Source organism: Narcine bancroftii, chromosome 7 (assembly GCF_036971445.1).
Source record: "Narcine bancroftii isolate sNarBan1 chromosome 7, sNarBan1.hap1, whole genome shotgun sequence".
NCBI classification, from domain to species: domain Eukaryota; kingdom Metazoa; phylum Chordata; class Chondrichthyes; order Torpediniformes; family Narcinidae; genus Narcine; species Narcine bancroftii.
The window spans coordinates 151,654,254-151,680,270 of NC_091475.1; the positions used below are offsets into that span (position 1 = coordinate 151,654,254).

At 39.6% G+C, this 26,017-nt stretch overlaps 1 protein-coding gene and 1 long non-coding RNA gene across 10 annotated transcripts in view; one reads left to right on the plus strand and one right to left on the minus strand.

Annotated features, from left to right (window-relative positions):
• Nucleotides 1-26,017, minus strand: part of LOC138739226 (protocadherin Fat 3-like) — a 781,242-nt gene that overhangs the window by 282,246 nt on the left and 472,979 nt on the right. For all 9 annotated transcript variants that reach the window (XR_011342098.1, XM_069890851.1, XM_069890850.1 and 6 more), the window contains exon 5: nt 5,772-5,833. Coding sequence is in view for 8 of the 9 variants with exons in the window: in XM_069890851.1 (XP_069746952.1) it covers nt 5,772-5,833 (62 nt within the window). In the remaining variant the exon portion in view is untranslated. The remainder of the gene's footprint in view (nt 1-5,771; nt 5,834-26,017) is intronic.
• Nucleotides 1,335-21,015, plus strand: LOC138739227 (uncharacterized). Its single transcript, XR_011342099.1, has 3 exons — nt 1,335-1,489; nt 12,799-12,907; nt 20,679-21,015. It is a non-coding gene; the product is annotated as an uncharacterized lncRNA (long non-coding RNA).

Genomic DNA, 26,017 nt, shown 5'->3' on the forward strand with positions numbered 1-26,017 from the left:
TAAATTGTCTTTTTTTTAAATCACTCCCATAGGTACCTCATCTACACCTCTTCATACACTGTCTCCTGTAAGAATTTTCCAATCCTTTCTTTTAATTTCTCCATCTCCATCGTTTCTGTTTCCAGGATGAAGTCTTCCATGCCAGATCACAAAAGATGTCCTTCTTCAAACAACGTGGCATTCCCTCTACCACTATCAACACTTTCCTTCACCTGCATATGCTCCATTTCCTATACATTTGCCCTCTGCCACAATGCACAACAAGGACAGGATTCCAGTTGTCCACACCTATGACCCCGCAAACCTCCCTGTACAACATATCCTCCTCTGTCATTTCTGTCACTTCCTATGTGATCCCACCACCAGACACATATTACCCTCTCCTCCCTCCACAGGGACCACTCCCTCCGTGACTTCCTCCATCCCCATCAATTGTCCGCTTGGCACCTCCCCCTGCACCAACACCATCTCTCTCACCAACATTAGGAGACCCAAACAGTCCTTCCAAGTGAAGCAACACTTATATGAATCTTCAGGGGTTTTCTACTGCATCTGGTGCTCCCGTTGTGGTCTCCTTTTTCGATAAGACTGCATGCAGATTGTTTCATTGAACACCACTGCTCTGTCTTACAAAATCAACTCTCACCTTTCCTCTTATCATATCCAATTATAACCTTTTGTTTGTTGGACTGACTCCTCCCCTGCCATTCTTCCCTCTTTTTCTCTCAGTCTTGATTCAGACACCTGCCTGCTTTTTGCTTATACCTTGTAGAATACAGTGGGGAGGTATGGTGGCTAGTGGTTAGAGAGAGAAGGTGGGGAAAGAGAAAGGAATTGGGTCATGGGACTGGGATTGAAGAGAAGGGGGAATGTGAGAGGACCTGGGTATATGAGGAGGGAGAAAGGGATTGAGTGGGAGCAGGTTACTTGAAAATGGAGAATTCCATGTTATAGATTATCCATGAGGTGCAGTCCTCCAATTTAGTATCACCTGACAATGGAGGAGGCTGAGGACAACCAGAATGGTGGGGAAGGGAAGTTGGTGTGTGCGGATAGAGTGCAGCTGCTTCAATAAGGGATATTGGTAAACCACATGAAATACTCCTTTGATTCAATTCTGATCAATCTGTGAACTACCTATCTAACCCCATGGTGGTTGATATTGTAAATAGTTCCATAAAATTCAGGATATATTCATCAGGTGAAGCAAAATCCAGAGTAGGAAGTTGTTGGCAGTTTAATGAGGAAGGGTTGAATGACCAAAAGATATATGGCAGGTGGGAGTGAACCAATAACAGAAGTGATGATGTAACAGAGCAAACAATAGATGGAAGGGGCATCAACAAAGCTATTCCAAGTTGAGATAGTAATCTGACTTTACTGAAACCAGTGCCTCTATTGAAGATGGAAAAATTCCACACTGAATGCGAGGACCTTCTGCAGAGCTTCAAGGGAATGGCCGAGGAATTGCAGTCTAAAGAAGTCTCAGGTGGAAGTGACTCGTAGAATTAAAATAGCACGTAAATGAAAGACTGGATTCATGTTAACATTGTGATCTACAGTAAAACAATCAACCAACCAGTGTTCCATCTTCCCTCTACACTACATGTCCTATTATGACGTGATATTTCCTTAGCTTTTACGTCAACGTGATCTCCAATATATTTTTTCTGTGCCAATTTTATTTTACTAATTATCCTGCAGATACTGTCTGCTTGTCAATGCCTTGAACTGGATTGGGGAACTTGGAGAGTATTAATTAAATGTCTTCATAATTTGTGAGACTTAGTGTGCAAGTTGTCAGTATACTCAGTATTTTCTTTCTTTGAATTTTCAAACACACATCCTAACACTTTAATATGTCAGCAAGAATAAGTGGGAATGTTTAGTATTAATCTCCAGGGTTGGAAAGGGAAATGTTGGTTAGGGTTTCTCCAGCTGATGACCCAGCCTGTGCAGTTCCAAGTAAGCAACACATGCATCAGGCGAAGCCACAGAATTGACTAATTTGTGTCAGCACGAAGTAACTTCAGTTAAGTAATATAATCAACCTTTTAGTAATGACTGCATAGGTATTAAAAAGATGTTCTTCAATTACGTTATTACATATGACCAATTAATCTAAAGAAGGATAAGGGATGTGGATAAAGTCCATCTTTTGAGTTAAGGCAGATGGGCACATGTTTAGGGAAGGAATACCAATGCATAGGACCTTGGTGGCTAAAGACACAGATGCTGTTGTTGGAATAATTCAATCTGGAATGGAGTGAGAATTTGAGAGTTACGAATAATTTGGGAGAAGGAATATTATTTATAGAAATAGAAAAGGGTTGACCACAGAAGGAGTTAAAATTCTGATGAGAATCTTAAAGTGCTCACAAATTGGATAGAAGACCAGGAATTGGTGTGAGCATGGACACGGGCAATAATGTTTTAGGTGACCTCAAGTCTATAAAGAATAGATCAAGTCCAGGGACAGCACTGGGTGACATTATGGAGTTAGTCATGAGCAGTCTCAGCAATAGTTTATATACAAGATTCAAAGCCTTATCTGGTAGAAACATGTCATAAAGTTTATACTCTTAGTTTGTTTTGAGACAGTTGCCAGGAATGGGGTGGAGCAGATGGCTATGCATGTTGGTGTCAACTGAAGGTGATTTCTTTAGATTTTCAAAAACCCACAAAATTTATTTAGATTCATGTGTCTGGAATAACATAGCCTCTCTTATGCAATAAACCATTCACAGCCCCTTAAAGCAGTGGTTCTCAACTTTTTTCCCACTCATGTAACACTTTAAGTAATCCCTTACTAACCACAAAGCACCTATGGATTACTTAAGGTAGCGTGTGAGTGGAAAGAAAGAGGTTGAGAACTATTGATCTATTTTGTAATCTGCTACAATCACTGAATGTCTATTTAATGTTCATAAACAACCAACAGATTTTCAATTATCCGATTACTCAATCTCATCTCTTCTCCGATCATGAGTTTTTTTATTGCATTGCCAACAGAAATCAATTTCACTGCATTATGGAAAATTACCATAATTCATGATACATCAAACTATTTACAGGTCAGGGGCTTTTAAATAAAATTATGCTAAAATTTATGAAATATTTTCAAGATGTAGGCAAAATCCACAGATCTGGATTTATCATTAATGGTTATTCATTCATAATTTTCCCATTATTCGCAACATACTTATAGCGTGAAAAAAGATATAAAATCACGATACTCATGTTAGGTTCATCATCATTTTAATCGACTGTTAAAAGTGCTCATATTTATGTTTCATACCTCATGCAGCAGAGCTGCTCATCATATCATCATACACTTTGATGCCTAAAGGGAAACTACATGAAGTATCTCCCCTTAGATGAAATATATGCTAAATTGGAATTTAATTTCTCAAAAATGGAAAATATAATACATATTTTACATTTTGAGTTAGAGTTAAGCATATTCGGACCAATTTTTGTTTAAAAAAATACAAATTGACAGGTATGCAAATGCAAATCATTCAAGTCAGTGTTGAAAATGATAATCCCATTATTGCTACAGAGGTTATTTAATAATCACTCATTATGAGGAGAAAGTACTCGTATATTTTATGGCAGCTTTAATGTTTATCCTGGCAGTTTAATACTGTTGAACAAAATACTATGGACAAAAATTGTAATATTTTTGATTTTTATCACAGTTGAGGTTTAGTAATAGAATGTTTGTAAATTTGATGTCCTTCACAGCTAAGAATACTTGTGTACACAAGTACAGGATGTTAGTGCTGTATAAATAGTATTTGTATTATGCTTGTCAAATGGTAGCGTAAAGCTTGTCAAAAGGAAATGCAGTGATGCAATACACAATGTCGACACGATTTTGCTAATCTCAGCTTTGTATCCTTTTAGCATTTATGCGTGTCTCATCTTAAGGAAAATGATAAGTTGCAGTGATTCTTACAAAGCAGTCGCTGTGTTTAAGATGCCTTGATTCAGCTCACGGTGTGTCAAATGGATGTTGATTCCGGAGGCTAAACAGGAACGTCCAGTGAGATACTTAGGACACAGCTGAGTGTTTTCAACAGTGTTTAAGAGTACTTGAGGTACCATCCATCTCTACATTACAATAATGCTGTGAAGAGCTTCATGATGCAATAAGATCCTGAGAACCATTATATAAATGTATGCCTTTTCCCATCCATTCAAATATCTGTTTTGTTAACATCATGCATTGATTCAAGAATTTCACCAACCTCAGAAAGGATTCATAAGTCTCGTGGATTCTGATTTACAATCCACAGTTCCAATTAGATTTGAACTGTTTGAGTCACAGCAAAGCATCAAAAACACAAATAAAGTAAAAAAAAAAGAAATTACGGAGTAGTTAAACAAATATTTAAATAACCCTTAAATTAAACAAAAATAGTTCAGACTGTTAGGTTAAGACCATACGACTTAGAAGCAGAATTATGCCATTCAGCCCATAAAGTCTACTTCACCTTTCAAATCATGGGTAAGGTAAGAGAGCTGTAATCTTGTAAAGAACAGATTTTTTTTTAAAGTTTTCCTTTGCAATAATAGTTCTTCCTATTGACTGAGCAAATTGTGACAATGACATGGAGCAACTGGACGTCATAACGGACAGGGTAACGTATCCCTTCCTCAGAAACAGAGTTTCCTACAGCCGGGATTCAAAAGGATTAGAGAAGATTTCAACTTAAAATGAATTAGAAATTAATTGAGTTGTTGCTTTGGACACAATGACAATCTTGACACAGCTAGTATTAATAAAATTCCTGGTATTAGCTATCATAATCCAAAAATTGGAACACTAGTGTATTCAGGACTCACATTGATAAGTTTCCATTCCTCTTTCATATTATATCTCCTATTTTAGTACATATTTTGGTTTTACATGTTACATATGTACACAGAATGACAAAAGGAACTGCTCACACTAACCATTCGAGACTCTCATATAAACAAAACAATATCTGCTTATTTGTTTTGATGAAATACTTGTTCGACATATTTATTGTTTGCCTATATACGTGTACCTGTGTGCTGTGCACCAAGGACTGTTTCCGTCGGCTTGCGCTTGTACAATCAGATGACAATAAATTTGACGAAATACTTAACAATTTACAAAAAGAGCTTTTAAAAATTATTTTGGATATACAAAATAACCATTGTTAACTTAGAACTCTAAAACTTTAATACTTAACAGAACTGCTCTGACCCATGAAATTCAGACTGGGGACTTTCCAGTATACAGTATTATTTGTGAAATGTCTTTCCCACCCTGCATATTGCTCAAATGTAAATTATTCTATGAACCAGTACAAATGAAGAGCATTTTAGACATTTCTTGCATGTCATTATTCAAAAAATCATACACAACATTTATTTAACTTGTTTACTTTGATTAATACAGCTGAAAATGGGTGTTATACCAATACAATTTTAAGAACACTCTGCAGTACTATTTGTGGATTATATTTGGATGCCATGATAACATGAAGATTCCAAAAAGATCTTCGTCAGAAATATTTAGCTGGTTCCAATCTGTAGTTGTGCACTAATAAGAATTTAGAACGGCCACTTTAGAATCAGGATTCAGTTTTAAGGGTAGAAAGAAAATTGTGCAAATTAAAAAAAATAAAATTGACTTGAAATTCCTTGATCTTTGCCATCAGCTTTGCCTAGATCAATGAACAAGGGGGTAAAAATACTGCAATGCTTGCAAGGAAACAATGAAATAAAAGACCTACCTCAAGGACATGTTCTGCTTGCTGTTCTCGATCCAGTTTCCTTGTTGTGGTCATGATCAAGCCTGTAACAGATAATTATAGATAACATTACATTAACAACTATTTGGCAGATTCATTACCCAAAGGTTAAACCAAACTGGTAAGTCCACAACTAGATTCAACTTAAACTCACTCAGCCCAATGGGGACAAGTGAGATTGCTTAAAAATTGGAACAATTTGCCTTACTTTCAAAATTACATCTGCAAAAGTACTCTTGGACAATAAAATAGAGACACAAATGCAAAAATTTCTTTTAGCATTTTTTCCCCCCCAATGGTAATTCATTGCTCACCTTTTTAAGTAGCTACTGCAGTTAACATCCTGCTAGAAGCAGACAAGAACCTTATGTATTTAATGGATTCAATATTCAATGTGAGTTGTTGTCATATACAGAATTACAGTGTACAAATGTACCAAAATTCTTACTTGCTGCAGTCAAACAGGTACACAAGATAAACTAACTACAATAGTGAACAGAGAGAAAGAGACAGATAAATAAAAGAATAGATAAATAAAAATTCACAGTTGCAGTTAATGCAAATAAAAAAGAGTGATGTTTTCAATTGTGCAGACAGATCTTTTAGTGGTCTTGAGGTTGTTTATGGACCAGGATAGAGTAGCACAGGGAGATTTAAGAGTTTGATAACAGTTGGATAAAAATTGTTCTTGAAACATGATGTGCTGGAGTTCAGGCTCTGTACCTTCTGACTGAAGGGGGCAGCGAGAAGAGATTGTGACCAGGGTGAAGGAGGTCCTTTGGATGTTGGCAGTTGTCTTGTTTTCAATAGATGTAACGTCAAAGCCTATGAAGGATTTGGCTATGTTTACCACTTTCTGCAGTCTTCTGCTTTCCTAGGTACTCAAGTTTCCAAACTAAACAGTGATGCAACCAGTCAGGAAACTTACCATAGTATCCAACAGAATATTCAATAACATGCCAAATCATCTTAGAACTCTTAAGAGATTGTTGGTATGCCTTCTTCATGACTGCCTCAATGCACTGGCTCCCAGGAGAGGTGCTCCAGTATGTGGACTGCCAGGAACTTGAAGGTCTATCCCTCTCCTTTGCAATCCCATTAATGATATGGGTGCATGGTTTCTCAATCTCCTCTTGCTAAAATTGAGGGAATAAAGTACCTGTTGGCCATTTTTAATGATTGGACCCAAACTGCCTTCTCACCCAAGGCTGGTCAGCTGGACAGCCTCTCAACAGTTGGAAATATTGTAAAGCCTGCCTGTAATGTTTGTGTTGGAAAATAGAAATGGCTCTTTGGATATCATATGCTTATTCCTGCCCCATATCCAGCCTTTCTTCTTGTGAGAGCCTTCTAAATCCATTATGTGCCATCATATGCGTTTTCTTTCTTCTAAGGGTGGAAAACTAAATGCCTCAATATGAGGCCAAGGAATTTAAATAATGCAGGCAGCATCTTGGAAGTGGAAGTGTGCTTGCAAAACCCTCAGAGAGATTAAACCTTAACCCTAACTTTTCTATTGTCATTTCATCACAAGGGAAACAGAACAGAACAAGTATTATCTTGGTTCAGGGAGATTGAATCGGCTAACATGACCTCTGTCAAATCACTGTTTGATGTGAAACCAAAAAACAAACATATGTTGGCTACCAGTTTATTTTTAAATAGTCAGTGAGATCATTTACCTTTTCTATACAAATAAAACACATGATTGCAATGCACTTTCAGGTAGTTTCTAAACCATTTTTGTGGCACTGGTAAATTTATTTTACAAAGAACCCTATCATTCACCAGATTAGATTAGATTTCAGGTTTATTGCCAGATAATGCCACATACTAGAAGACATGCATCACATATAACCGTGAGATTCCTTTTTTTCCTGTGGGTGAGGCAGAATTACTACTAATTGGTAGTGCAAAGTAAAAAAATGTGCATAATGTACAGATGTAAACAAATAAGGAAATGTAAACAACTGATTGTGCAATATAGAAAGAATTTAAAAAAAATCAATGAAGCGCACAAGTAAGAGTCTTTAAATGAATTCCTGATTGAGTTTGTCATTGAGGAGTCAGAGGTAGAGGGGGTATCAGCTGTTCTTGAACCTGGTGGTGTGAGACCTGTGGCACCTATACCTCTTTCCTGATGGTATCAGTGAGAACAGAACGTGTGCTGGGTAGTGTGGATCTTTAAAAATTGGTGCTGCTCTCCGACAGCAGCGTTCCCCATAGATGCTCTTAATGATGGGGAGGGTTTTGCCTGTGATGACCTGGGTTGTGACCACTACCTTTTGGAGGCCTTTATGTTCAGGGATATTGGTATCCTCATACCAGATGGTGATGCAGGCAGTTAGCACACTCTGTAGAAATTTGCCAGGGTTTGTGATGTCATAAAAACCCTCTGAAAACTTCTGAGGAAGTGAAGGTGATGACATGGTTTCTTCATGAGGCCATTATAGCTTCAGGACAAAAGTATTTACTGTAGACTAACAACTAACATCCAACATACATATGATGTCCTATCTTTCTTGCCTGCATGCATACTTTCATAGTTTTGCCTTCTAAAACACATTTTCACAAGTATACAGCAGTTATTGCTTCAGTTTGTTAATAGGTCTCAGATACTTGAGCTTCTGAATTGTATCTGTGTATCTGGCATTGTAGTGGCTTCAGGATTCTGCAACATGTACTACTGCTGCATTACCCAAATTATTTCTGCAGCTATAATTGAAAAATCATGAAATATGAACTGAAGTGAAAAAATATATTTTTTAGATCAATCGTCTGAATAAAGTATCATCAGTTTCATTTTCTTCAGAGGAGCAGTACTCCATTGCATCGGCATATTGTGACAGCAAAACTGTCAATTACTGCCCTTTGGAAATTGCCATTGAAGGAATCCTCAATTTTAGACAATAGGTAACAAGGTATACATAGCATAAATTATCTGTCCTATGTAAACCGGTGGAATGTCTTCATTTCCACTATCATTTAAAGAGCAACTCAAGGCACACTTTCGCCTTCTCTTGGTTGTCATCCATCATATGGCTCCATTACTCCATAATTTGATTTCGCCATGTCTTACTCTTACTTTAAGGAAAAAGAAGTCATTCTTTCTTTCATATGTTTCCGACAAGCAAACTGACTCTAAGAAACAATCAATGGCACACAGATTAATTTTAACAATAATGAATTTTAAATAGCGAAACTGCAGTCATCAAATTTCACAGTGGAGCAATGTAACTAGTGTGTGCAGATATTTTTTCTGAAAATGTCACCATCTCTTATTATTTACAGTTTGTTGCATGGGAATGACCTCAAAATTACAGTTGGAATAGCGCTGAATATTCTGATTCCAAGTGCAATTAGATAAATCTCATAACAAGCTCCTGAGAGCTTTAATCTATTTTCCAATGATAAATGAGTAGCAATGTTAATTTCTGAAGAGTAAAGAGTTGCAGATGAACTGGCACAAGCTTCTGAGATTTTCAACAGCAATTCCAGCACTGTACATGCAATTAAAACTGTTAAGTGCGTAACACTCCATGAAGCAGTGAAAGCATACAAAATACACATGAAAGAAGGGACATCTGTCACAAATTAGCAAGAGGAATGATAAATAATTCCACATAAAATTCAAGATCCAGCCTCCTGAGTTGTGACAAATTACATTTTGTTAACATGGCGGGAGTCAGCAGTTTGCTCTTGGTGTTTAATTGTGAAATAATTTCATGGTGAATTTCTAAAAAAAAATCATAAAGACCAATAAGAAGAGTTGGTTTCAGGCTTCATGATCTTCGTGTTGGCACAAAAGAAGCTTCATTACTACTGAACTGTGATTAAATAAAGAATGAAAACAAATCAACCTTGACTTTATTTACCCTGCTTTTGTAATTCTGGTGTTTGTACTCAGTGAATAATACAGTTTGAAAGTAAGAAAATATTTGATTTTCTAAATATTTTAAGTGATTAAACTAAAATATTCGATTTCTCAAGTGATTAACATTTTCTATTTTTGTTACCATTAAACCTCACTCTCCTAACTGTGCAATGAAAAAAGTAATTTCTACCCCTACCCACTCATCATTTCTTTTGACCCAAATGAGACCTCTGGCCTTCCTTCCTTTGTTGCTATTGAACTGCTAGACTATTCTCTCATCCATGCCTTAGACTGCAGCCAATTTGATCTCTCCAACTGCCACTTCATCACAAGCCAGCCCTTCCACAAATATTTTAGCAGATGGGCTCCTCTGATCATCTTTCGCAAACTGCTTCTTAATGTTACACTATTGTCTTTCACCCAGTGCCAACAAACCCAAGAGTATGGCAAAAGTATTTTGGACAGTGATGATGTCTTCAACAATATCTCTCTTCCTGAATCTGCACTGAAACATCTCAAAATCTCTAAAAACATGATCACTACGGTATTCTTTTTTCCCTCAGTAACATCTTATGGGGTGTCCCTCTCTCTGATATACTACGGGTGTATTAGATATCTGTTGCATAAAATTAACAAATAGATATACTTTTATTATTTAGCTCTATTTTGCCTCCACTCAATCTCACATCTATTAGTTAATGGAATTGCGACGTCTTCCTCTAATAAAACTTTTGTCCTTGGTCATGGACTCCATTTCTACACTTGTCCATCAATTCTCTGAAAAGAAGCAGAGTCCTTTGGTGGTTGTTTGAATGAGATATGTTTAAAATGATTACTTACTTCAATCTTTCTAATATTGTTCATCTTTGCCATTACTCAATCACCAGCATTCGATTTCTCCACATCATCTAGCATCCATTATCCATACACCATTGATTCTAACTATCTACATTATTGTTCAGGTTACATTCTACTCATCCATCAAAGTCACCCTAAACCAGTAAATGTCTCCGTGGCTTTGCTCTGTCTCATTTTAGAAGACCTTCTCCAACATTACATCCCCCTCGAGCATGTTCAAGCCTGTCTCTCTGCCCTTTCTAATGTCAACCTGCCTTCACAAAATCAACCACACGCTTGTTCCCTATGCCTACTAAAGTCAATTTTGTCACCAATGTTAATCATTTGGTTTGGAATAGTGAGGAATTTTAACTCTGCAGTCTGCAATTTTGATTCTGTCTGCAATTATTTTTTCAAAACAATTTTTTTTTCCTTGTTGCAACCCAACTAAACTGGCTTCATTTACATGCAGGGAGATGAGTTGTTAAGTTTGTTGATGTTGTAGCACTCTGCTACGGTTATAGCTCAGGGTTATTGCTCGAAGAAAGAGGCTCTCACCGAGAGAGTGCAGTCAACACTGAGTTTATTCAGCTATCTGCTCCGCCTTTTATAGGCTGACTGTCGCATCACCATGGGTATGGCTTGTGATCTGCCAACCGCAGATTGGTCGCCTTGTGATCCGTTGGCCCTGATTGGACCTCCTGCGATCCACTGCTGGCAACTGGCTGGTTTAGCCTCTGCTGTTGCGGCTTATGGTAACGGGGCGCTCAGCTCACGTCATCCGTTCGATCACCAGGTTCGATAGCTATTTCCTGTGTCAGTCTGCAGAGTAGGCTACGAGCCGCTACAATATCACTAAGATCAGAGGAGTTATGGACAGTGTTGAGGGCTATCAAAGAATGCAACAGGATGTGATGCAACCTTACCTCTCAAGACACGTTCTCTAATCCAGGCAACAATCTACTAAATCTCCACTGCACCCTCTCCAAATCTTCTACATGATTTGTATAATGCAGCAGCAATAACTGATCACAATATTCCAAGTGTGGTCTAACCAGAGTTTTATAGAGCTGCAACATTATCTCTTGGCTCTTGAACTCAATCCCCTGACTAATGAAGGCCAGAATATCATAAGCCTTCTTAAATGCCCAATCAACCTGCGTAACACCCATGAGAAATCTATGGATTTGTACCCCAAGGACCCTCTGCTTTTCCACACTGTTAAGAATCCTGCCATTACCTACTCGATCTTTAAGTTTGACTTTCTAAATTGTATGACTTTAAACTTATTGAGGTTAAACTTGACCCGCCACTTCACCGCCCAACTCGGCATCCTGTCTTTCTCCTGCTTTAACCCATGATAACCTTTACACTATCCACAATGACTTCCAACGTTTATGCCATCTGAAAACTTACTTACCCATCCCTCTACTTCTTTGTCCAGGTCATTTATAAAAATCACTAAGAGCAAGGAGTCCCAGAATAAATCCCACAGTATACAAATAGCTACTGACCTCCAGGCAAAATTTTGACCTCCAGGCAGAATGTTTAACATGATATTGCATGATTTAAAGGGTACGAGTTATGGGGAGAGGTTGACAAATTTGGCTTGTTTTCTCTGGAGACCAGACAGAGATTTATCAAGATGTGAGAAACAGTGATAGGGTAGACAGAATCTTTTCTCAGGGCTAAAAGCATCATATACCAGAGGGCATGTATTTAAGGAAGGAATTTTAAGGGAGAAGTGAGGGGCAATAATTTTATAAAAGGAATGGTGGAAAAGAATGCCAAAAGTAGTAGTAGAAGAAAATACAATGGTAGCAATTAAAGGGCTTCTAGATAGACATGTGAATATGAGGCAGATGGTGGGATATCTTGCAGGTGCAAAGAGCAGGGTTTTAGTTTGATTTGGACATCATGTTTGTCACAGATATGTGGGCCAAAGGGGTCGTTTCAGTGATGTTACGTTTTATGTACTATGTGTTTGTCCATCAAGGAATAGGAAAAGATGATCCATGTGGACCAAAAAATGAGGATCCATCAGTAAATAAGGAAATATTTAAGACAAGTGTTGTTGACTCATGTTTCTTGGTGAACATGTGTTTATTAATAATCAGAATAAAAATATCTTGTTATTGACAACTCCATGCGGGACTCATGATTTGCAAGTTGTCAGCTGCAATCCCTACAATGGTGATAATACTTTTAAAATACTGCATTTCTGAAAAGCACTTTAGAGCACAGTAGGGAAGGAAGTAGATGGCCCTGTTAAAATTTAAGTTCTTCCTTTTCTTTTAGTCAAGCTGAGGTGCAGAGCAGACAAGAGCAACATGTTGAAGACCCTTCATTATACTAAGTACAACTGCAGCCATAAAACATGCTTAAACACAATTGAAACAAAGATAAGGTACTTGCTGTGTTACTACCATAATTTCTGCTGTGTTCTTGCATTATTGTGTGAATTGGCAAGGGTGTCTCCTGCAGAGATGATGTGTTTGTTGGTAACCACTAGGCTACTTCTAAGGATGCTGAAAGCATTTTTAGCTAGACTGGCTGCCCATACACAACATCTGCAACATTACACACCCCTGAGGCTGCAAGACGAAGTGGGCATACAAATCACAAATGCCTTGCTCCCAGGTCCCAGGTCTAACAAAAAGAGATGAAGTGACCATAAGCCAAATAACGATTGATATCTGATTCTGAGACTTGATAATTTAATGGCACATTAACAATTTCTCACCCTGGAGAAATGAACTTGTAAAATGAAATTAATGGTGTGAATAATCATAAAGGTCAAGAAGGAATATTGTTGTACTTCCCCAAGATGAACCTACAATAGAGGGAGGGCAACTATTCTATTTTAATCATACTGACACTCAACTGCCTGGCACAATTCTGTGTAAGTTCAAGTACTTCATCTAATGTGAAGCAGGTTTCAACCCTGTAGTTGAAGCCTCCCTTAGTATTTAATGCCCCATAGTTCACAAGACAAGAATGCATGGTGACATTTCATACAAAAGACATTAATTGAATGTTGCATATAACTGTGCTTGCTATTTCCCTCAATAATATAAATATTTAACATTAGCCCAAAGGCTGTTTTTATAGTTGGGAGTATGTAATTAAAGATTTCACCCACCAACAGAATGACCTTTGTCCCATTCTGATTTCTCAATTGATTGAAGCAATTGAAAATAGTTTAGGTATGATCAGCAACTAAATGATGACACCCACTGCTATCAGACTGCTGGGCTACAGCAGTCCATATAGCTTTTGGACACTGTTAATTGATGGGGAAGGATGCTCCAAAGTAAAGCATAACCAAAAAAAAAGTTTCAAGACTGCAGTAAAAAGATAGTACAAAAATTAAGATAATTTTACATCAAGGAAAAGCCTCATAGTGTTGTTAACAGAAACATAAGACTGAGGATTAGGTACATTACAGATTTGACCAAAACAACAGCAAGAAATTAATAAGAAATGGGAAATGGAATGAGAGCATAAAGTAGTATAAAAGAACAGCCTAAAATTGTTTATGGATATGTAAAAAGGAAAAGATTAACCAAAAGTTAATATGGGTTCTGATGTACTATCAATAATTCACAAAAGGCTGAGTAGTGAAACAATCAGGCTTTTAATAGCTAAAGGCCAGAGCATAAACAACCATCTACCTCCTTGACTGATCAGAGCAAAAGTAAAAGGGTGTCATGCAAGGAGCTACGGGTAGGATGGGTCTGGGGAGGTGTGTCCAGTCAGTAGCAGCCAATAACGATACCGCATTCACCCTTCCTTTTTAGGAAGAACCCTGTGGGGTGAGAAAAAGAGAGGGAAACAACTGTACACAGATACACATTTACAGATTAAGTCTATTGGGGTCTCCTGTGTCGCAGCGAGTGCCATGGCAAAGATTGGTGGGGGGGGGGGGGGGGCCGCCTTAACATCCTGATAAGGTTGAAGGGTTGGCCTGTTCACAGATTACTGAGGGGTGGGAACAGGTGGGGGTGTAAGGGAGTATGGTGCTGGTACATTATTAGCAACAATAGTACCCTGAGATAAGGGGTGGTCGGCTGCAGATTCGGGGACCCCTAAGTTTAGAGTGGGTGAGAGTGTCTGTGGAAATTCAGTGGTGTTCGAGTGGGAATTCGGCGGTGCCAAGTCTCGGATCAAGACCATGTCTTCTCACTCATCTGGGATGCCAGTGTAGGCATACTGGGGATTAACATGAAGGAGGCGGACCTCTCGACCAGTGGGTCAGTCTTATATTGCCTGACATGCTTGCAGAGCAAGATAGGACCCAGTGAGGTAAGCCAGGTGGGCAGCGTCGTCCCTGAAGCAGGAAGGAAAACGTCTGTTCATGAGGCATGCTGTGGGTGGCTGTACATAAAAGTGACTGAACGGAGTGAAGTGCATCTGGGAGGACTTCTTGCCAATGGGAGATGTGGAGACCAAGTAAGCTTAGTGCCAGGAGGATTGTCTTCTAGACCATGGCATTCTCTCTTTCCACTTGCCCATTACCCCTGGGATTTTAGCTGATTGTCCAGGTGATGCCACTTGGCCAGCTCATCTTGATGAAATGCATCTTGCTGGTCAATAGAACTGCGGTTTGCATTCAGCACAAACCTAACAATTTCTAGTCACTGTCCAAATCTCTTTGACAGAGTAAGGTAGATTCCAAGATTTGACAAAAGGGAAAAACCTGGTAACTCCGGGATAACAGAGGTTATTGTGAAGAGTTTGTAGTTTGTTCATTTGAGGACTAGCACAGGTTCCATGGGACAGGGCATCCAAGGGCTTGTTAAGTTTGCCAGTTCTGTAGGGGACATCATAGTTGGAAGTAGACAGTTTGATTCTCTAGCTGAGGATTTTTATCATTTTTGATTTTCTCCCTTTATTGATTAAACATGAATGAAACTGCTCACTGGTCTCTGAGAAGAGTAAACTGTTTCCAAATGAGGTAGTGTCTCTAGCAGCATACTGCCTCCATGATAGCCTGGGCCTCCTTCTCATTGGAGGAGTGGGGAATCTCAGGGCCTTGGAAGGTAGGTGAGAAAAAGACGAGAGGCCTTCCCATTTGGTTGAGAGTGGGTGACATGGGAAAGTCAAACGCATCACTCTCCACTTGGAATGGTGTTGACTTTTCTATGGCATGCATGGTTGCCTTGGCGATGTCATCTTTGACCCATTCAAATTCCTTCTGAGCTTCTTTTCTCAGGGGAAAATTGTGGCTTTGATCACTGGCCAAATCTTGTCTGCATAGTTGGGGACCCATTGAGTGTAGTAAAAGAACCCGAGTCATCTCTTCAGTGGTTTTAGGGTATGCAAGTGGGGCGGTTCCATCAATGGACACGTGCAGTCAGGTCAGGGCCAATGGTGGTATTCTCATCCACACAGCCAAAGATGACCAGTCGTGCTGTCCACAAGACACATTTGTCCTTGTTATGTCAGGTTCACGCATTTCGCTGAGTGAAGGAACTTGTTGAGATTAGCATCATGGTCCTGCAGATTGTGGCTGAAAATTATCTAGGTAGGGGAAAGTGGCCTGTAGAGTGTAGGGGTCCACCAGGCGGTCCATTTCCTGTTAGAAAATCGAGTCCCCATTTTGTGACAACGAAAGGGACTGGAGGAAGTGATAGAGATATCATTAAACAAAATTGGAGCATGTGGGATTGGGGTCAATATGCTAGTGTTTATTGAAGACAGGTTACGTGTGGGAGGTAATGCTTAGTGGGACTTCGTTGGGTCTCACTAGACAATACTGGGGCCCCAACTATATATGACCTAAAACAACAATGTGGAGGAGAGGCGCTATGGTAATATATCCAAATTGCTGACCATATAAATGTGATTGGCAGGTTCACTTGTGAGATGGTTGCAGAGAAGTTTAAGGTATATTTGAATTGAGTAATGACATGTTGAATGGATTATATTTTGAAAAATGTGAGGTCATCCAGTTTGCAACTGAAGGGGTCAGCATTCAAAGGGGCCTGGGAAGTAGGTGCAACAAAGAATTAGGGAGGCAAATGGTATGTTACCCATGACCATGTGGATTTGAGTATTAAAGTATAGATGTTTTCTAGAGGGCCCCAATGAGAGTGCACTTGGAATATTGTTGAACAGATCTGTCATCCTTCCTCAAATACCTACGACAGATGGAGGACAACAGTAGTTTATCAGTTTTCTATATTTGTCCCTATATTCTCTTGAGTTGAGAAGAATGAGAGGCAATGACTTTGAAGCAAATACTTTACTGATACTGACAAAGACTAGCAGGATGTTTCCCCTTGTTTGGATGTCTAGAACCAATGACCACATCACAAAGTAAAGGATGTCATTTAGGATTGAGATGCCAAAAATATTCTTCACCTTGGGGATGTGAATCATTGGAATTCTCTACAGGTCTGTGGAGGCCCAGTAACTGAATATGTTGAAGGTACATTCCTGGGGATTAGAGGGAATTAAGGAATATTGGGTTTGTGCAGGACATGGAATTGAAATAAGAGAAGTTACAATTTAATTGAATGCCAGAAAAGACAACTTAAGTGCCTGGAAGAAGATAGATACTTTAAACTCCATGTAAAGGAATTACATATGATCAGGCTTTTTGAATGAAGTGACAGATAATATCAAGCTATAATTAGTACCTACTTTCAGTTTGATCGGCTCATTCTGTTGACAGACTCAAGCTTCTCGTAAATTTTTTTTGTGCGATTGATGTCAAAATGATTTTGGACACTCTGACAGGATTGCTCCACAGAATGGAAATGCTCAGTGTTTATTTTTAATCACTTTGTTGTACTGAAAAGCATGAGATGCATAAGGAGCTGGAGAAAGTCAGTGGCTACCAGAGGACGTCTCTGCTTAGCACTTGGAGCTTTCCTTCCAAGCTGAGCAGAGGCAGGCAGACACTTTGCACTTGGGAGACATCTGATTCCTGGATAGAGACACTCTATTCACTGAGCCTGGTAGATCAGAGCCCCCAAAACATACTAATTGACTGTTCACATTCCAATAGATGCCAAGAACTAAAAAATGCCAATATCAGTTGAAGAATCCAAAGAGCAGCTAAAAATCCTCATATAATAATGCTCTGTCGGTCCACCACCATGATTAATTTGTGATGTAATTACTGATAAGTGTTCTTTCTGTGAGCTGCAATTAATCCGGAAATTTGAAATGTATTGACGCATGGTTCAATCATGTGTGGATTTTCATACCTGGAAGTAAAGGCGCAAAAATCCCATGATGGGCTCGTGCATTTTAGCCCTTGTGAATCTTCTGTCCCCCCCCATGGACCCTGCCTCCACCATATTCCTTTTTCTGCACCTGTGCCCCTCTACCCCAATGTACTAGAACTTCTTCCAGGCATTTATCCCACTGATGAGACCATCCAGATCTGTATCACTGGCTGAAAAAGATTGGAGTAAGGTGGTTGTTGTGGGGAATTTGCAATTCAAAGGTTCCATTTATTTTTTACATAATAATAAATTTAACATGTTATATACCTGATATATTTCCAATTCTGGCTGCCATAAGGCAAACAAAGAGTTGCCATGAGCATTGTTGGGCACTCCTAACAATGGGGAACAGAGAAGCAAAAGAGAGTCCCTTCAGAGATAGTGAGTGTCCGTGGATTTGCCTCCAGCGAGCCCACTGCCTCTGCAGCTGCACAGACTCCTGCTCGATTAATCTGCGACCCAAACTCCAGAACCAAACCTCCAATATGATAAGGAAGCTTTCAGCTCCCCAGGCCCTTCAGGAGCCCTTCTTGTACTCGAATCTTGGTTCCAATACCTGGTTACCAAGTCTCCAGCTGCCTACAACTTGAGTGAATCCTTCGAACCACAAGTTGCCAAAATGCATGCAGCCTGTCTGGGTCCTTCAGCTGCTGAGCCACTTGCCGTTCCACTGCCTTGGTGACCATCATGTAGGGTTGACTCCTATACATCCTCTTCTCAATGGGTGGTGTTCTCCCCATTTCTGGTGCCCTGTGCAGGTCTGCTGCTCCACCAGTCTGTAACCCCTCATGGTACACTGTCCAGTACAGGCTACTCCATCTTGGGCACAGTCCCTGAGGTTGCAGAACACTGTTGGCTCCTTTAACAGGCTATTTAAAGCCTGTATGGAGCCATTGGCACTACTATCAGGCAGTAGACCCCGTGGAAAAGTGCTGTGCCTCCTGGATCTGCACCAATGGCAGTGTTGCTATTACAGTAGCTCTGGCAGTGCTACCAGCTTTTTTTAAAAAAAGACTAATAAGCGTCTTAAGATGCCCACAGAGAAAATTGTCAATGGATACATTTGACAGAGGGTGCTTCTTTGGCTTTGCTTTAATCTGCTTCAGTCTCTTTTTACCGAGTTTTGAGACCGAGGATGATTTACTTCCACTCTGGTTTTATGGGCTCCGAAGTGGTCTGATACAGGATAACATGGGGACCCACCAGACCCTGCTTCAGATAGAGGGAGATGATAGCTGTCATGATGGGCTGTGGGTTGTAGTGCATGTTCCACTCCTTCTGTTGGGCTTATCTGTGCTCCTGATACATGGCCTTAAGGTTTTCAACGACATCTTCTCCTTATGAGCATAGCCGAGAGATTTAAGGAAACTGCGAGAACATCCTTGCATTATTTTCCCACCTTGTGGGTAACTCTTACCATAACAGAGCTCATAACAGAAGGTCTGCTTCGGGAATCTACAAATCACCCAGCCTTGGGAGCATAGCAAACTGGGTGTAACTTGGGCAACAGTACTGGAATGCTGGTCTGGGTGTGGACACTGATATTGAATTACTTTGCCTTCCAGGGATAATTTTGAAGAGACAGGTTAGTGCTAATTTTCGAGTGCCTTGCAATGCCTTCTAAGGATGATGTAGGAGGATGTGACATTTAGGAGGGTGGAATGGAATTGCTGCAGCTAGATTCATCTTCGTGCTGTTTCAAATTACTTTTAAATATGGGGGTGGGTTGGGTTGCTCAAAATGCAATGATGGTGTTCTGCACCAAAAGGGGATGAAATCCAATTCCCAGGCATGAAAGTCATTTTCGCAATTTACCTTCTCACTGAATTGTCAGAAAACTGAGAAATATTACATCTGGTTCTTTCATATTAATAATAGATAGAGGCTGTAATTTGTTCAGACCCCGGTGCTGATTCCTTCAACACCCACTGCTTGCCAACCTGAAATAAGTTCAGTTTATCTCTTTATTTTGTCTTTTCTGTCTATTATGAATCTGCAATCCATTTTAATACGTCACCCTCAATCCCACTGGCCCTCATCTTATGCTGGAATCTTTCATCTGGCTCCTTAATGAATGCCTTTTGAAAATCAAAATTCACTGCTTGGATTAAGTCCTCTTTATTGCCATATTTAATCCACAGAAATATGGGGAAAAAAGGAACAGGAGTAGGTCACACAGCCTTTTAAGTCTGCAATATGATCATGGCTAATTATCCATCACAATACCACATTGCCACTCTCATCCCATAAACCTTGATATCTTTCTCTTTCTGAATTTTTTTTTTGTCTCTTTCAGAAATAAACTCAGCTTGTACAGTCCTTTTTCTTGACAAATGCCACATGTTTGAAAACTTCTGTTGGGAACTTCTTCTTATAGATCAAAACATTTTGCCCTGATATCTGAGACCTCATTCTAGGCAACCCTAGCCAGTTTCTTCACGTCCATTCTGTGAAGATCTGTCAGAATTTTGTACATTTCAGAGATCTCTTTTCATTCTTCTAAAATCTACTGACTACAAACTTGGTTGACCTAAACTCTCCTCATACAGCTGTACCACTATCCAAGGAATCAGACCCATTCAACTAATACATTTGTTAAATAATATGGTTTCCTTTCATAAAACCTTGTTGGCTCCACCTAAGCATGACAAGTTCCTTCAGGTTCTCCATTTTACTTTTCTGTTAGATGCTGTTAGACTGATTGTCCTGTTGCCCCAAACAGTTTCTTTTGTTTTCATTTTGTGAATAAGGTGTATATTTGCTAAAATTCCTTAAAACGTTCCACCCACTACAGACGAGCTTGGCAATGATTGGACTTGGCCAAATTGCTTGTTTCCATGTTCTCTGTGATGTAAACTCCTTCAACTTGACAGTTCAGTGCAAAGCAGCCACGGCACTGACCATCATTCTCTACCTTAAACAGTTTTTCTTAAACCACAGAATCAAGATGGCTGCAGCAAATACTCCCTGCTGAAATACTCCCAAGCCTGCAAACTTGAATGCATGAAAAGCAAGAACAGCAGAATTATAAGAATATTAGCACAGAAGATCAATTTGAGAAGGGCAGTAAATCCTAGCCTTCGCAGCAATGCCAACATTTCATAAATAATATACGATAAGACTGAAGTGTCATCATTTAATGCAATAAACATGCAAAAGCAATTTGTGTAATATGTAATACCATCTAATACATTGATATGCAAACCAAAACTATGGTTAGCAGTTTTCTATTTCTAGGGAATACCTTGTGGTAATAATACAACTGAAAATTTAAAAATCATATGTTGTACTGTGGCTAAATGCATTATACTTGCAAATAGAGAATTCCATTTCTGTCAGACTCAGCAAGTAACAAAAGGACTGTTAACTCCTTAGCACTGTCAAAAATCTATGTTATCTTGAGGAATTGATTTTGGTGCAGATTTTGCATTCAGCACAGACAAAAAAGTCTGAACTGTGAAAGACTCATAATCATTTACATCAGATACACAAAACAGATTTGTTACAAACAGATAACCTTTGATGTTGTTAAAAATGGAATTTAGATATGTAAATTAATCATCAAATTTAGTGATCTAACAAGATAAAGGCCAACATCTCAAAGTCTGTGCAAACTGGATAACAAATCTCAGGACTTAAATAAAGTACATGATATCTTTCTATTTTCAATTTAAATTTCATTTAATATCCTTTTCTAATTCTTTTTACATCATTGTGAAATATTCCCAGGTTGACACCAATGTCAGTTATTCCACCAGTGGTAAAAACACAAAAATGCTAGATGGACCCATCAGATTCATAGCATCCACAGGAGATAAAGATATATAATCAATGTTTCAGGCCTGTCATCAAGGTAGGTAAAAAAAAAGGCAGGTGGACAGCTGAATAAAAGGCTGGGGGGAGGAGGTCAAAATGGACAGAGGGAAGAGCACAGGCCATCAGGCAAAAAGCTATAATTGGAAATGGATCGGAGCACAGGAGAGGAAAGGTGAAAATTAATTGGGGGAGGGGTTTGGCTCTTTGAATGCAGAGCTGGAGGAAAGGAGGCATAGGGTTCGGGGAAGAAGAGAGATGGGAATGTGGGGCCTAATAGAAACCAGAGTAGTCAATGTTGATGGCATCTGGTTGGAGGATGCCCAAAAGGAACATTAGGTGTTGTTCCTCCAATTTGCTGATGGCCTCAGTCTGTCAGTGCATAAGATCATGGACAGAAATGTCGGCCTAAGAATGGTGCATGCAATCGACATGGGTGGACACTGGCAGATCTCTGCTATTGCAATGGATAGAGCATAGGTGCTCAATGAATCGATCTCCCAATCAGCATCTAGTCTCTCCAATATATAGCAGGTTACAGCGAGAGTACCAAATGTAGTAGATGACTCCTGCAGGTTCCCAAGTAAAGTGCTACTTTACTTGGAAGGGACAATTTGAAACCCCATATGGTGATGAGGGAGGACATGTGGGTGCAAGTGTAGCATTTCCTACGGTCATAGGGCTAGGGATTCAAGGGGCAATTGGTAGGAAGGGAGGAGAGGATGAGGGAGTCTCAGAGGGAATGGTCCTTGCAGGTGGCAGAAATGACAGAGGATGATAATATTGGATGTGGGAACTGGTGGGTTGGTATGTGAAGACAAGGGGAATTCTGTCCTTGTGTGTCTAGGGGTAGAGGGGCCAGGGCAGATGTGCAGGTAAGGAAGGACGTACGGGTGAGGGCTGAGTTGATAGAATTGGAGAGAAAACCACTTCTTTTTTTACAGTTGGTGATTTTTTTTTCCTTTCCAATCTTATATTTCTCTTATCCAAAAACTTCTTGGAAAATTTCCCTGAGGGCAAGAATTTATTGCAGGGGAATTTGGTTGAAAATCACTAACTAGTCCTACTGACTTCCTGAGTGTAATGCAACCTGAAGTTGATTTTGCTCACTCCACTGGAAGACATCAGTATGGATGCTTCAATCAAGAACTGAAACAAAGAGTGGGTGATGTAATAAATGAAAAGAAGGAGAAGGTGGTATTTGGTCTGTTGAACAACAATGGCTAAGTCCCCAGTGCCTGATACAATTTATCGTAGGTTATTGAGGAAGGCAAAAGAGGAGATTACTGAGGCCTTGATAGGTCTTTGTATCTTCCTTATTTACAGGCAGCATCCCAAAGGAATGGAGAATATTCAGTGTTGTTACTTTGTTTAAGAAGGGCAATAGGGATAATAAAGAAATTGTAGTCTGGTGAATTTTACACAAGTGTTAGGAAAATTATAGAAGATTATTAGGGATAAGATTTACTTTGCATTTAGAAAATTGTGGACATTAGGAATAATTAGTATGGCTTTGTGCAAACAGGTCATATATTCTAAATTGAATAGAGTTTTTTTTTGAGGAAGTGACAAGGATGATTTGACAAAAATAGTGCAATGGATATTGTCTACATTCGATCTTATGAAGCATTCAACAAAGTCCCTTGTGGTAGATTTGTATGTGGGATCCACAGTGACTTAGTGCATTGAATTCAAAGTTGACTTGGTTTTCAAAAATGGAGGGTGGTGGTGGAGCAGTGTTTTTTTGACTGGCAGTCTACGATCAATGGTGTTCTGTAGGGATCAGTGTAGGGTCCTCTGTTGTTTATATAGAAGTATACAGGTACACAATCCTTTATCCGGACATCTAAAATCCAGAAAACTCCAAAAACCAGCATGTGGGGAGAGGGACGGCAGCATGAGTCAGGCAGGCAAGGAGACCAGTAGCGCTAGTCGGGTGGGCGAGGGGAAGGGAGACGGCAGCACAAGTGGAAGGGGGTGGGGTGGATATGGCAGCACAATTCGGATGAGCTTAAATCTGGCTTTCCGAAATCAGGACAAATCCAAAATTTGGAACCCCAAGGGTTCCAGATAAAGGAATGTGTACCTGTATATATTATGAGCAAAAATGTGCATGTTCTGATTAGTCAGTTTTTAAATGAGACACATTCATTGTGAATTCATTGTGATGGCAAAGAGGTGCCTCATCAGTGGGGAATCACTGCAGGCTGTTGGACCACTTTGCCTTTGTTACGTGGAAACAACTCCCTCTCAAACTTGCGAGTTTCAATAAATTGTTACATTTTGCAGGGTAAACACCTCACAGAAAAGATAGGCTGGAACTCAACAATGAGAGTTTCTTTTCAAATGAAGGAATTCATAATCCTGCAATATCATTCAACCTCTCAGAAAGGGAACAACAGAAGCCTTAGAGCAGGGGTGTCAAACTCAAATTCACGGAGGGCCAAAATTAAAAACTTGGACTAAGTCGAGGGCCGAACTAAATATTTATTGAAAATTTTCAACAACATCTGCATGTTTTCTCTTCTTTCAACATATGTAATGTTAAACTTTAGGATATAACTTTAGGAGGATAATGTTACAGGTCAGGAATAGGTAGCTCAAGTTCACCCTTTGTTTGACCTGAGGGAAACGTATTTGGTCCCTGTGGAGATGTAGTCAGCATTCACAGGCTGTGTCCATTTTGGCCTGCATCAGGACTCAGCATTTCCTGCTCATTCCTCAGGCTATAGGCCTCTATTCAACCTCGACCCACCATCCCTCTACCTGACCAGTCCTTTACCCAACCTCTACTCACCCCTCACTCCACTCGCTCACTCTGCCTCTACCCACTCCATCCTATACACGCCCTTCTACTGCCTCTCCCCTCAACCTGTTCCTCCCTCTACCCGTCTCTCACCCTCTAATCACCCCTCCCCTACTCGCCCTGCCCCTCCCCTTTTACCTCTTCCTGTGACTGCATGAGTTTCCCCCAGCTGTTCCAGTTTCCCACTACATCCGAAAGGCAGGTGGGCTGGTAAGTTCACTGCTACTGTATATTATTATTGTAAGTGGGTGGTGGGAAAATTTGGGAGATATTCATGGGCATATGAAAGGAAATAAGTTACAGGGAGTTAAGTGGGGGGATTGGGATCGATGATATGTGAAACTCGCTACCAGAGAAGGTGGTGGAATCATATATAATCACTACATTGAAGAGATTTTTAAATAGGCACTTACATAGGCATGGCATAAGAAGCATATGGACCTAATGTGGGATAATGGGTTTATTGTAAATGGGCAAGGCGGGTGACATGGACATGTTGGGCCAAAGGGCCTGTGTCTATGTTGCATTACTCTCTTATGTCAAAAGGAAGAATGTTAAAAATCTACCAAGTGGTTAAGTTTAAAGACAATATAATTTTTTTTTAAATATCTATTGATGATGTTGATGACAAAACCATTGGAGGAACATCACCGATATGGAGGTGCCAACTCTCGGGGCAAGAATAAACTCTAGAGGGTTGTTAACTCCGCCTGTGACATATAGGAACCAGACTTCACTCCACCGAGGATATCGACATGAAGCAGTGTCTTAAAAAAATGCAGCCTCTATCCTCAAAGACCCCACCACCCAGGCCATGCCCTCTTCACTCTGCTACCATCAGGGAAAAGGTATAGGAGCCTAAAGATGAGCACACAATGGCACAAGGTCAGCTTTTCATCTCTGACATCAGATTCCTGAATAATCATTGAACCAAATACACTTTTCATACACTACTATTTAATTATTTTTTTTATTTATAGTAATGTCGAAAGATGGTTATAATATGAATGTTTGCACTTTGATGCTGCCAAAAAACACCAAATTTCATGACTTGCTCATGAAAATAAATTCTGATCCTGAGTTTCGTAAAAAGGAATCTCGAATGGTTTTGGAAGTAGACAAAATGAGTCTCCCAATTATAATTTTTCAACAGAACATAATCTATCTTTCTATCCACTAAATAGATTAAAGAGTAATAATAGATTTGACATTTTACAATAACTACTAATTAGATATTCCAGATGGAAGCTAACTTCTAGGTCAGTGGTACTCAAACTTTTTTCTTTCCACTCACGTATCACTTTAAGTATTCCCTATGCTATAGGTGCTCTGTGATTAGCAAGGGATTGCTGATGGTGGTATGTGTGTGGAAAGAAAAAGTTTGAAAGCCACTGTTTTATTTGTAACTAATTGACTCGTTATGTGCATGGTTTCATAACTCCGAAGGAAATGGGCCAATGACAATTTTTCTCAAGCAAAATATTTCAGCAGCAATTGGGCCTAGAGCAGTGATTCTCAACCTTCTCTTTCCACTCACATATCAGCTTAAGCAATCCCTCACTATTCACAGAGAACTGATGGCATTAGGGTTACTTAAAGTGGTATGTGAGTGGAAAGAAAAAGGTTGAGAACCACTGCTCTAGGTGAAACAAGGTATTTT